At 40.9% G+C, this 12,550-nt stretch overlaps 2 protein-coding genes across 5 annotated transcripts in view; one reads left to right on the forward strand and one right to left on the reverse strand.

The window, feature by feature from the left end:
- Window positions 1-6,040, forward strand: part of rxraa (retinoid X receptor, alpha a) — a 98,654-nt gene extending 92,614 nt beyond the window's left edge. For 2 of the 4 annotated variants that reach the window (XM_029515094.1, XM_029515096.1), the window contains exons 10-11: window positions 267-372; window positions 1,622-6,040. In XM_029515094.1, coding sequence (XP_029370954.1) covers window positions 267-372; window positions 1,622-1,769 — 254 coding nt within the window. In that variant the 3' untranslated portion in view covers window positions 1,770-6,040. The remainder of the gene's footprint in view (window positions 1-266; window positions 373-1,621) is intronic. The other 2 variants (XM_029515095.1, XM_029515097.1) reach the window with 1 other exon arrangement.
- Window positions 6,041-6,651: 611 nt separating this feature from the next.
- On the reverse strand, window positions 6,652-12,033 carry wdr5 (WD repeat domain 5). Its single transcript, XM_029515098.1, has 14 exons — window positions 11,866-12,033; window positions 10,759-10,868; window positions 10,412-10,520; window positions 10,143-10,216; window positions 9,845-9,934; window positions 9,488-9,577; window positions 9,231-9,314; window positions 9,080-9,135; window positions 8,580-8,626; window positions 8,344-8,419; window positions 8,141-8,174; window positions 7,744-7,818; window positions 7,494-7,581; window positions 6,652-7,323 (listed from the first exon to the last, which is right to left on the reverse strand). The coding sequence occupies exons 2-14, from the start codon at window positions 10,834-10,836 to the stop codon at window positions 7,223-7,225; spliced, it is 1,002 nt and encodes a 333-aa protein (XP_029370958.1). The 5' UTR covers window positions 10,837-10,868; window positions 11,866-12,033; the 3' UTR covers window positions 6,652-7,222.
- Window positions 12,034-12,550: the final 517 nt, after the last annotated feature.

A 12,550-nucleotide genomic window follows, 5' to 3' on the forward strand; every position in this document is an offset into this window, starting at 1 on the left:
ATGAGCCCAGTGAAGCCTGAATTAGCAGAGCTTTGAAATCACAGTCCTAATTGGACTAACCCAGAATGTGGCGACACACGTCCACAAAGAGCCTGGGAGGTTAAAACTCAACTTGTCAGCGAGTCCATGCTGTTCCATCATCAGCTCCTGCTTGGTCCTTTTGAGCACACACAACCATGTTATATTCAAACTAAATCACCACTTCAAACACACAAGATCTGGGGTTATGGTGATTGTTTATGTTTTCTATTTGTGTGTTTCTGCAGACTCTAAAGGTCTCTCCAACCCAGGCGAAGTAGAAGCCCTAAGAGAGAAAGTCTACGCATCTTTAGAGGCCTACTGCAAACAAAAATATCCTGAGCAGCCTGGCAGGTATGAAAACACACACAGGAATGATGGTGCCGGCTCTCTAGACTCGAGCTGAATTAAATTGTTAAATCCACACAGAGAAATCAAAAAAGATCCCAGCTTCATTACAAGCTCCATCCCACACCAGCCTCGAGGAGGTTGAAGCTATAGCTACTACATACAGTGCAACAACACGAGTAATCATTTTGATCAATACATTATCTTTGAGTTCACTTTGTCATCAGATGTGACTGATTGCCTTTACAAACTCTGTGCCTTCTTTAACTGTCAAAGATGGGCTCAAAGACAAAAAAAATTTTAACTCAATAAAACTCATTTAGATGTTCATGATCTCTTTAAATTCAGTTTTTCTTTAGTTACCTTGGTTTGAACAATTGGGCCAAAGAAAAGAAACATGTTGTTTACTGTTGTAATCTCACCATTTGGAGGAGAGCAAATGAAAGAAAACAAGTTTTAAAGATCTGAAAATAAGCTGAGGCAGCATTGCGGCATAGTGGTTAGCGCTGTCGCCACACAAAATGAAGGTTGCGGGTTCAGTTCCTGGCCTGGGGGCTTTCTGTGTGAAGTCTGCGTGTTCTTCTCGTGTTTGTGTGGGTTTCCTCCCACCGTCCAAAGACATCATGTTTGGGTTAACTGGTGACTCTAAACTGTCTGTAGGTCTGAGTGTGAGTGTGAGTGGTTGTTGGTCTCTGTCTGTCTCTGTGTGTTGGCCCTGTGATGGACTGGTGACCTGTCTAGGGTGACCCCGCCCTCACCCACAGTGAGCTGGGATTGGCTCCAGCAACCCAGTGACCCGGAAACGGATAAGCAGTTGAAGATGATTGAATGAATGAAAATAAGTTGGCCTCATGCAAAAACATTTTATATTATCCATCTCAGTCTCTTACACGTTTTTTCCTCAAGACTCTCTTATATGAGACTTCCAAGTCGGACTCATCGAACTCTCCAAACTGCACAAATTTGTGAATTGATAGTTTCAGCCTAGTGAGTGCCAGCTGCTTATGAGGAGATGCTCCACTCCGTGTGCAAGTTTCATTCACAAAATTAATGTAAAAAAACTTTACCCCATGGAGCTTGCTTAAGAGGAAGACACCTTTACCAAACAGGAAATCTTCTTTTGCTCTGAAGTACAACAGTCTATCTGTTCTCTTCATCCCTACAGGTGACTGTCAGATGTATGATGCTGATTTTTATTTATTTATTTTTGTTTATTGAAGTCCAGTGTTTTAGGTGTGGTGTTCTGTTGTGACAGGTTTGCCAAGCTGTTGCTGCGGCTACCAGCACTGCGCTCAATCGGCCTCAAGTGTCTGGAGCACTTGTTCTTCTTCAAGCTCATTGGAGACACGCCCATCGACACCTTCCTCATGGAGATGCTAGAGGCTCCACATCAGATGACATAATAGCATAAGGAGTCAAACCCTCGTCGCCCCCCCGCTGCCCTCCTCCTGCCTCTCCTAAATCTCCTACCAGCCATGGATCAGGAGCATGGTCCTTTTTAAAATCCTGTCGGACCGGATGGAGAACCTCTCCCTCCCACCCTCCTGTCTCTCCTCGGCTTCCTTTGATGTGTTTCAAAACAATGAAATCATCACAAGTGGGTCTGTTTTATACCATGTAAAAATATATAAATAAGAAATATATATATGAAAATTCACACGACAACATGAGTGACAAAAGTGGACTGAAATGAGCAAAAGGACAGAGGACAAAAGAAACGTATTGAGCCATTGTTATCGTCGGTGTTCCTACACCTTGACACGAAAAAGCAGAGTCGATCAGGTTTTAAATGCCCATGGTTATGCTTCCAGGTATATATAAAAATTGGTAATGATGTCATATTTGGACCCTCAGCGTTGTGATCGGGACAATCGTGGACTTGGAGAGCCTCAGGCTGTGTAGACTTTGACCTGAGCCCTCTCTGTCTTTCAGGACTGAACTTAACTTTGGGAGAGGGACAGTGGGGGAAGTCTGTTTAAAGGAACTCGTCTGTTCCTGCCTGGCTCGACTGAACACATCAGGTCTTGCACTAGCTGTTTTTGAAGTGTGAGCTTTCTGGAGTAGAACTCAGAGGTGGGGTAACAAGACTGGAAAAAAAAAAAGAAAAAAAAAAAAAACAAACCTCAGGTCTCTGCCCAGTTCCAATACAACCATGTCTTACTCTGTTAGCACTGTGCAACATCGGGGAGGACGACTTATTAGTCCAATGATCAGCCCTTTAGTTAACATATTGGTGGATAAATAGGTGGGAGAGCTTGTTCCATAAAATCTGCGCTGTTCTTTCTGCTTATAGCAAAAAGCTGGCTGCTGTAAATAAGCCTCACAGGCTCTGAAAGGCAACTAGCAGGCGCAGCAGCTAGGAACAACTTTTCCCATCCTAATTGAAACATTTGTCCTTCACAGAAAGCTTAGAAGTGATCACGTCAAACTAGGATGGCTGGAAAGTGAGCCCACACGCTCATCAGTGGTAGGAACGCAAGCATCTTTTTCATCACATGTCCAACCTCCTCTCTTTGTCATTTCATGTGAATTTGAGCACACCATTTACACCTCCACACTCAAATCCATCTGCTCTAAGCAGCAGGTATTAGCTTTTCAAACACCTCATATCTACCTGTACAGAAATTCAAAACCATATACAGTATTGATGCTATGTTCAGTTTTCATTTTAACAACAGCAATGCAGAATTACCTCTGTTTCCATCCCTCAGACCGTCAGTCCTCAACACTCATTAACCATTTACAGAACGCAGGAAAAGTGCGTATTGTTGCAGCAGAGCCATTATGTGTTGTTGGGGGTTTTTTTATTTGTTTGTTTGTTACTTGGCACTTAACCTCATGACAGCGGAGTTGGGTTCCCGAATGGGGAGCTGATGTTGATGGAATCGACCTCTGAGGTGGATTTGGTCCTGGTCCAATCAGGCGCGACCTTGTTATTGTCCTCCTCAGAGGGTCACACAAACTCGCTCTCTCTGCACTTCTCTGGACAACCAAGTGTCACTCAAGTTGTTAAATGTCTCCGTGTCATGTATACATATGCTTTAGGCCCATATTCTGCTTTTCCTTTCTCTTCTCCTTTCCTCTAAATGCTGCAGCTGCTGCAAAACTATGCATTGAGTGCATTTCCAAAGATTGTCCACAGCGCGTGTGCATATTAGTAAGGCTTAAAATTCCTTTTCAACTAAATTTTCTCAAACGTGGGTCCACTGTAATGATTTCCTGGAGGAGAAGCTTAAACTGAGGTTATTTCCCCCACGATTCAGATGTTTGATCGTCATTCTGTACTGGTTTATTAAGCTGACTGATTACATACAAAAACAAAAATGTTATAAGCCCTCATTTGAAAGCGGTGTATGGTAGAATTGTTGGTTAATTTCAGAGCAAGATATGCAAAAAGAATGAAGTTCAAGGATTTCCTTACTGCTTGGTCATCAGCTAATGGTCTGAGAAAAACGTGTGGAGTCCTGAGAGTGCCACATTAATAATCTTTTACTTTTTTGCAATCAGTTAGCAAATCATTCATGAACTTGAAATTTGAATCAGAAGTCTAATCTGCCAATTAAAAACGTGCCCTTTTTTATGAAATAATTAAAATGTTAAAATGGAGTCACTGCTGATTTTAAAAAAAGTTCAGAAGATTTTTTTCTTGATAAGTTTTAGCTACAATTTTCATCTTATCATCCTTTGCCTTAAACCATTTAAAGCTGTCATTGGCCATTTTTTGGCTGCAGATCAAGTTAAAATTATTTTAGATTTCAATATGTCAACTTTTTAATTGAACATTAAAAGTAAAAAGAATGTGAAAGAGGTTCTAGTTTGTTGGGTACTCCCCTTCAGGACTCCATAGAGTGGTGACTCTGACCAAAACACTGATGTCTCAATGACCATGTGTAAGTGTGTCTGTGTTCAGGGGGATCTGGGGCCTTCTCACAGATGGGCATTAATCCACCTCTGAGAAACCGATCCCCAGATGACCGTTGATCTTTTTCCTTACGAAGAAAAAGAAAAGGCCCAGTTCAGATGCCAGCATTGAAATGTCACATACTGTACACTTCAAGGAGTTCTGCTACCTTCATTTCAGTCGGAGACCAGTTTGGACGAGAGTAGGAGAGGGATTTGATGATTTTTAGAGATGTGAGCTCCCTCTAGTGGAAGAGAAGCAGCACTGCAAGATTACTTGAATTTTTTTTTTTCTACAAGTATTTAATGAGACAACAAGGCGGCACTGTGTTATTATCAGCATGGTCTTTTAGATCAGACAAAACCTCATAGTCTGTGCTTGTTTGAACTGAAAAAGGTAGCAATAACTTAAGTTTGACCTATTGGCTCGTTGTTTTATTGTTACTCAGCAGTTTCAATGAGGTGATCTGTGTTATTCCTAACTAATCCAGGTGACAGTATTGACTGCCAGCTCGAGCTCAGTTTACAGTATTTATATTTTGGAAAATTATATTTGTTGGTCTGTTAAAAGAAAAAGATCAATTTCAGCATCAAGGCTGAGGGAAGCTAGACATTTTAAGCTTTTACTGTAACAGATGGTGAGATTTGTTGAAAACTCTTTTGGAGGAATGCAAATTTTAACCAAGAAAAGGTGATATTAAGCAATTACACTTTTTTTCTGACAGGGTGACCCAACTCAAAAATGAATTCCCTTCTGTTCTCTTCAGTGTGACGAGGTCTCCTGCTCTTAGTTTACTGTGGTTGGTTTCTGCAGGTATCTTAAGCCATAAAGTGCATGAGGTGGGATCTCCCTCCCCTGCAGGAAATGAACAGACAAGGATCCTCTGGATGAGATAAAGAAACGATAACCCACAGAGAATGACAACCTACACAAACGCTTAAGAACATAAAGCTATATTTTGTTAATATGTATATGTGTATATATTTATAAATATATAAGACCTGTTCCTCAAATATTTCCAACATTGAAAGGGTGGGGGGGACAAGTCTTTTAGACCAAACTGTTCCACTCCAGGTGTTCAACTCAGAGTTTTATGGCGTTTCCTTGTTGACAAATATTGGAGGGTTTCTGCATTTCAACCTTGACTTTATAAAACCAGCAGATTCGCAGCACCTCCAAACTCGAAAAAGAAAAACCAGCCTCTCAACAGTTTATGGGACCTCAGAAAACTATGAAAGAGAGAAAACTAAAAGGTTAAGTCTTTAAACCCTCCAAAATATATGTTGCTTGGCAATTGTATGTTAAATAAATGTAATCAGGAAAAAGCTGAGCTTGTGACACAATCACTGCTTTCTTTGTTGCTTAAACAGTAAAATGTTCTAGTTAAAAAAAAAAGAAAGAAAGAAAGAAAAAAAAAACACTTGGAAAAAGATCTATTTTTGTACAAAGGTAATTTTATCCCTTGCTTATGTGCTCTGTTCTTTGCCTTTTCTTCTGTGGGCTGTTGTATACGTTGTGGAAAAGCTTAGTCAACGAGGCAAGAGAACATTTTCAGATTATTAAATGAGAGGAATTGTTGGCTTTGGCACCTTGGTAACTGTGTCGCCTTTACGTCGCCATTTTCAACCTGTCGCTGCAAGATGGGAATGTCTTCATTATATTTTTGTCTATTTTTAATGGAGTTGGAGTTTTGTCATCTGTTCTTTGTGGGTTGTTCTCTGATGTTCTCTCATGGACAGAAAAAAAAAAAGTTATTAAAAAATTTCAAAGTGAGCTGGACTGACGCAAACTTGATTATCTCGTGGATCCCCAGAAAACACGCACACATGCTTCCAAGAAGGTGTTTTTCACTCATGACGCCATGTCATGAAACATACAAAAACTGGATTTAATAAGTTGCAGGTCAGAGCTCGTTGAATGCAAAACATACCTCACAAAAATATCCAGGTTAGCTATTAGAGAACAGAGGCTGTTGGCTTTGTGTGCACAACTATCTGCTAATCATAAAATAAATTGAAAAGGAAAAAAAAAACTGCTAAAATGATCCGATCACAGTACATGAAGATGTACAATGTGTAACAAAAAAAATAACAAAAAAAAATCCAAAAACACAAAACGATCCATTTGGTCACTGGTGGACTGTAAAATAACATTCAGGGAGAATTGATATCAATTCAATCCTCCAAAAGGACAGTAGAAAAGAAAAAAAAGGTCATGTATTGATATTTTCGATGGCAGCTGTTATATGACATCACATTTTTGACTTGGTTTATGTTCTGCTCTGACAATATGATACAGCACAGCACTTGTTGAAACTGACATTTCATATCAAAGAGAAAAAGGATGGTAACAATGGCACCACTTGTATAAATACCAGAAAAACAGCCTTAGGTACTTTTGTTTTCTTTTTTTTTTTTTTTTTTTACCTAAAGCTTGATGGCCAAGTCGCATCTTCATCTTGAAGTAATTTAGACGGTACTACACATTAACACAGACAAAAGAATTCATAGTTTAAAAAAAAAAAAAAAAAAACGTCCAAATGATCATTACATTTTTTTACACAAGAAAGGCCAGAGATGACTGTGTGGGAGCTGATGAGAAGCAGTGCGGGGTTAATGCAGTGTTAAAAAAATACTGAAGCACCAGAGCAGTCGCAAAATCTGGCACATGTGGAAACAAAAAAGTAAAACCAAAAAGACAGTTGGAATGTCTCTGGGGGCGGGGGGCGCGTCCACTTCAGCGTACTGAAGTACTGATACTGTGCATGGATGATGCGTCTCTTCATTGGGCTCTCTTCGCTGGATTGCCTTACCTGAAAGCCGCCTGCATCCACCAGTGCTCTCTTTTAGAAAAAAAGTCCTTACAACAAAATGTAGAAAATAATAATAAAAAAATGTAAAAAAATACATGAATGAACACCACCTCCCCCACTCCCAAAAAAAAATCCAAGAAGGCTTAGCAGTCGCTTTTCCATAGCTTGATGGTTTTGTCATTTTCTAAGGCTGCGGATGCGATGATGTTCTCTGTCGGGTGGCAAGCGGTCGAAATGACGACATCTTGGGGGGGAAAAAAAAAAAAAAAAGACAAAAAGGAAAATTGTTTTTTTTTTTTTTTATCCCATTCATCAAATATTTTTTCTTTAAAATGTATTTCACCATATGCAACTTGTGGCCTTCTTTAAATGCGTACTTTCAGAGAAAACAAGGGAGGAAGTGCGTCGCCGTACCTGTGTGGCCCTGCAGCTTCTGCACAATCTCCTTCGTCTGCAGGTTCCAGATATAAACCATGTTGTCCTCTGAGCCCGACACGATCCACTGCAAGAGAACGGATGGGTATGTTTAGGTGTGACTTACGCTCACCTGCACACACTGACAAGTGGAGATAAATACATAAAGTCCCTCACACTGGAAATTAAACAGCAGGGCGGGGTCAAGGTTTCACACTCCAGACATGCTTGGAGGAACAGGAGCTCTTACCTTTCCGCCAGTAACGGAGAAGTTTGCGAATATGCAGTACTTCTCATTTTTATGGCCTGTGTACGTTTTCAAGCACTGGAAAGGGTAAATGTAATGAAAAGTTAAACATCTCATACTAACTGTAATACTGTATTTAATGGTAAACGAGATGAAACTATATTTGAAAAAACGTTTTTAGCTTTCAGTTTCAAATTTGTTATTATTATTGACATTGTACTGGAGATTTGCATATAAATATGAGACTATGCTGGAGACGTGAGCCAAACTCATACTAATTTTGACTTTCTTTTTAGGTCAGAATAAAAGAGTAAAAAGAATAAAAGTAAGAAAAAGTAAGAAGAAGAGTAAAAATTCAAAGAGTAAATCTTATAAATTAGACAAGAACAGTTGATCTCACCTTTCCTTTGCTGTAGTCCCACAGCTTCAGTGTGCTGAGAAGTAAATACAAATGAAATCAGCAATGTAACATTATATTCACTTAATGTAGCTGCAGTTTAAATTGAACAGGTAACCAAGGAAAGCTCACTGTGGTGTTACACTGTCCTCTGCTGGGGAAAAGATGTGCTAATGAAGCTGATGAAATATTAACTCCACACTCACTTGTCCAATGTAGCAGCCAGGATGTATTTCCCATTGGGGGAAAACTTGACAAACGACACGGGAGGATTGTCGTCGTCTGACAAACACGTAAAAGAGAGAAAAGTGGGCACATGAGCAGAGGTCAATACTACAATACTTATGCTGCAATTCAGGGAGAAACACTGACAGATTTAACAGAACCAGGTCAAGGCGACTGAGGATGGCCTACATGTGCTGCACATCATGGATGATCTTACCTATGAGTGTCTTTAAACACTGGCCCGAGGCTGTGTCCCAGATTCGGCTGTAAATGTTTTAAAAGAAATTAGTTAAATCAGCAGTTAGAGACATTCTATGAGGACATTCAATGAGCATATTCCACATGCAGAGGCTCTTAAACATATTCTGTCCACTGCCTTGAAATTTGGATTTAGGCAGCATCAGCAGACAGCCAAGAGAGAAAGGTGCAATGAAGCAGAGCATTTATTCTCTATGTGGAAGACAGACTCACATAGAGAGTCTATGTGAGTCTGTCTCTATGAGAGAGTGGCTAGACAGACAAACAATCACAGAAATGTGTATCATGTGGAAAGATGTCACTTTCTGTCACAAGAAACATAGTGTAGCTTATAGTGTATAGTGTATAGTGTGCGTGTGTGTGTGTATGCAACATGTCTGAATACAAAATATTTAAAAATACCAACAGGAAATTTCTTCTGTATGATACTTGTGCAAAAATTATTGAGTTTGCTCTCACCAAAGGCCATCATAGCTACTGGACACAATCAGGGAGCCGTCTCTGTTGAAATGAACCTGAGAGGCGACACAGATCGTCACATTACTGGCATAAAGTTCATCTTCAGTTTGCAAGATTCAGCAATTGTTAGACATTGAGATCAACAACTTACAGCAGAGACGGGATCAGAGTGAGCTGGTAGTGTTTTCAAACATTTTCCAGTCTTCACATCCCATATCCTCACACTCTCATCAAACTTGAAGAAGAAGGAAAAAAAAACAAGCAAACAAACATTTGTCTCTGTTTAATAATGATAATAAAAAACTCACACAGACATGCTTTTAATGCTTGAAGGGAGTGTTTCAGAGAAAAGGTCTAACTTCTGGTTTCCATTTACTGCTTGTTTCATGCCAAAGGCTTCGTACTCACCGATCCTGACACGATGAGATTGGACTGAGGGTTGAAGTTGCAGCAGAAGACATAGTTGCTATGACCTTTTAGAGTTTTTAGGCATTTTCCCTGGAAGAAAGAAAAGACAAAAAAAAACCAACTTCAAATGCCACATTCTGGTTGGCAGCAGAGTAGAAGTGAACAATTACTCCCCTCCCGCTACAGAAGAGGGATTAGACCTTCTCCAGCTAACGTGCAAGAAGCAGCTGCAGCTTCCACTGGGATTAAAACCTAACATCGACTGAAACCGCTGATGTGGATCCAAATGGCGTGCAATGCTACGAGATACGAGTTTGTCAAGTCAGTTGTGCAAAACTTTTGCATTGGCTCTCTTACTGAGCTGACGTCCCAGATCTTCAGAGTTTTGTCATCCGATGCAGACACCAGGAGGTTGGAGTCAGAGGACCAGGCTACATCAGATATGCCCTGCAGAAAAACATGTGGCATTCATGTTGCTTTCCACTGTCTTCATCAAGCAAACAATAAAGTCTCCTCTGGACAAATGCAGTCCCATCTACAGCATCTCCTCACAAGCCGAACAACACAACGGACAATACAAACCAGCTTTTAAAAACTTAAGCACAAAGTCTGCACGTTGGCAGCACAGCAGTAAAGACATGCGCGTTAAACTCACAAGTTTATGTCCAGATATGGTTTTTTCAAACTTGCCATCATACGCGCCCCAGATTTTGATGAGTTTATCAGCCGCTGTAAAGACAAAGCAAATGTGCCTTCATTGTCATGTGTAAGCATGTGGAAGAGTAAGAGCAGACTTTATTGTCCCAAAAGGAGAAATTTGTCTTGGGCAAAGTACTTTGCTTGTCATTGCTTGACGAAACACACACATCACAAAGGAAAACGTTGCATCACATTAGAAGAAATAAAAGGTGGAAAAAAGCTCACATGAACTGGCGAGCCATTCTCCGCTGGGACTGAATTTGACAGAGGACACAGCTTTCGTGTGGCCCGCTAATGTGAATTTCAGGCTGTAGTTTGGCTTGGCAGGTGCCGACTGCAAGTGAAAACACAACGTGACATCTAAAAAAACTCCCCCTGCCGTATGACAGGATGGAAAACATTCATTTCTCAAAAATGACATCAAAGGAAAACAAAAACATTCATCAGCCTTCCACTAAATCCCACCTCGGGATGTTCCAGGATTAGTCCCACATAAATTACCATAAACAAAGCCCTGAGTAATGAGAGGCTGCATGAAACACTGAAAAAAAAAAAACTCTGCAAAGCCAAACCTTGCTTTGACTGGCAGAAGCTGATGGTGCGACTGGAGGTTTTGTATCGGTCTCTGGTTTCTTATCTTCTGTTGCCATGGCGAGGGAATGAGCATCTATTGTGCGGGATCCTGAGACAGACAGATTGTTCAGAGCTTAGTAAGTGATGTTACAATTCGCTGGCATCCGAGCACAACGTGCAAACAGCCTCAGAGCATTCCGGCACACTGCAACATCAAGGGTTTAGACATTCATTCAAACGTGAAACAGCTGAACAGCTCCAGATTTGAAAAAGTCACAGTTTCAACCCTGTATGACAACACAACAGATTGTGATACAGCGTTGTTATGTGAATTAAAAAATAAATACAAAATAAGGGACAACACAATAAGTTGCCTTTTGTTGTTGTCCATGACAATCAAATCTGTGTCTGTGGCCCTTCCAGCAGATTCATATGCAAAATTCACATTCATCTTGCAGGATGAACAGATTCTGATATAAATGCTAATCATGTAAACCACTGACAGAGAAGAGCCAGATCTCTTGTCCATACACCGACACTGTAATCTCTACGAATGCTGCATTTAGCACTGCATTTCTCCTTACTGCGTCTGTTGTTTATGGGTCACCTTTTGTTCATTTCTCCTCCAGCGGAAGATTTATCTTTAATCAATTAGCTTTAGCTAGCTAATGCTAATCCGTGTTGCTAACGTAGAGGGACGTAAACAAACGTTGACCGGTCAGATGAGGTTAGTGGTCCGTGTTTGTCGTCTGCGATCGTGGCCAAACGGCGATGCGCGTTTAAAGTGGACTAAAAGGGGAAAGCAGAAAATTCAAACAAAGGCAGAAGCGAAACCTCCAATCCAAACAGAGACACGGACACCGCAGCAGACATGCCGGAATTTATTTGCGTTTTTCGTTGTTTTTTTTTTTTTTCAGGCGGGGATGAGAGGATTGGCAGACATAACGATCGATCCTAAACGGACTGGTTCTGACTTGGAGCTGAGGCCGATCCGATCACTGAGGCGCCTGGTTGGAATTCACTGATGCTGTTGACAAATTGCCAGAGCTGCCACGGAGGGGCCCTCCATTCAAACAATGAGGAGCCAGCGGCCAGGCGGTACTCACCGGGAATTTAGCGCAGCTCCGCGTCCACAGTGTCACTTCCGGGTGGAGGCAGGCGAGAGTAACGAAGCTACATTTATAACTCAGACGATCGTGGGGAAAGTGGATTTCAGTCGGATCGTTGTTGGACGTTTGTCTGCGAGAAGGAAGCTTGCAGGGGACGCGGGGAATGTGGTGTGGTGTTACATATCTGCGCATGCGCGCTACGCTCATAAGTAACGGAAGCTAATGAGGGACATTTTAAGTGTCAAATATAAACTTTTTTGGTCAATAAGTTGTTTTCTATTTATTATCAATGTTTGAAATTACTTCCTTAGAATATACAAACATTATGTAACTAAACTAAGTTATAGTTTATTATTTTACATCAGGTGTGTGCAAACTACAGCCCGCCATCCATTTCCAATTGGCCCATGACACATTGTAAAAGTATAATGGATTACAGCCCGCACATAATATAATACTTAACTGTATTTTACGTCTAAGTTTTTACAGCTGATGTTACCTGGGAGCTGTTTGATCTTAGGAGTCTAAAGGGGGCAACAACTGGTAAGGACATTTTTGTCCGATGGAATTGAGCAGATGGGACTTAAATGGGACAAGCTGTGTGGAGTTACAACAGATGGGGCTCCAGCAATGACAGGCGAGCGCAAAAAATGGCATTTATGGTACGCGCCAAGGTGCGAGA

This window comes from Echeneis naucrates, chromosome 12 (assembly GCF_900963305.1).
Source record: "Echeneis naucrates chromosome 12, fEcheNa1.1, whole genome shotgun sequence".
In the NCBI taxonomy this organism is placed as follows: Eukaryota; Metazoa; Chordata; class Actinopteri; order Carangiformes; family Echeneidae; genus Echeneis; species Echeneis naucrates.

Excerpts from the sequence above, each read along its gene's own strand:
- wdr5 (XM_029515098.1), bottom strand. The coding sequence starts at position 10,836 with ATGGCAACAGAAGATAAGAAACCAGAGACCGATACAAAACCTCCAGTC. Across the intron at positions 9,315-9,487 it reads ATCTCATCGTGTCAGGATCG|TTTGATGAGAGTGTGAGGAT; the intron begins GTGAGTACGAAG and ends TTCTTCTTCAAG. Across the intron at positions 7,819-8,140 it reads GGGACTACAGCAAAGGAAAG|TGCTTGAAAACGTACACAGG; the intron begins GTGAGATCAACT and ends TACCCTTTCCAG.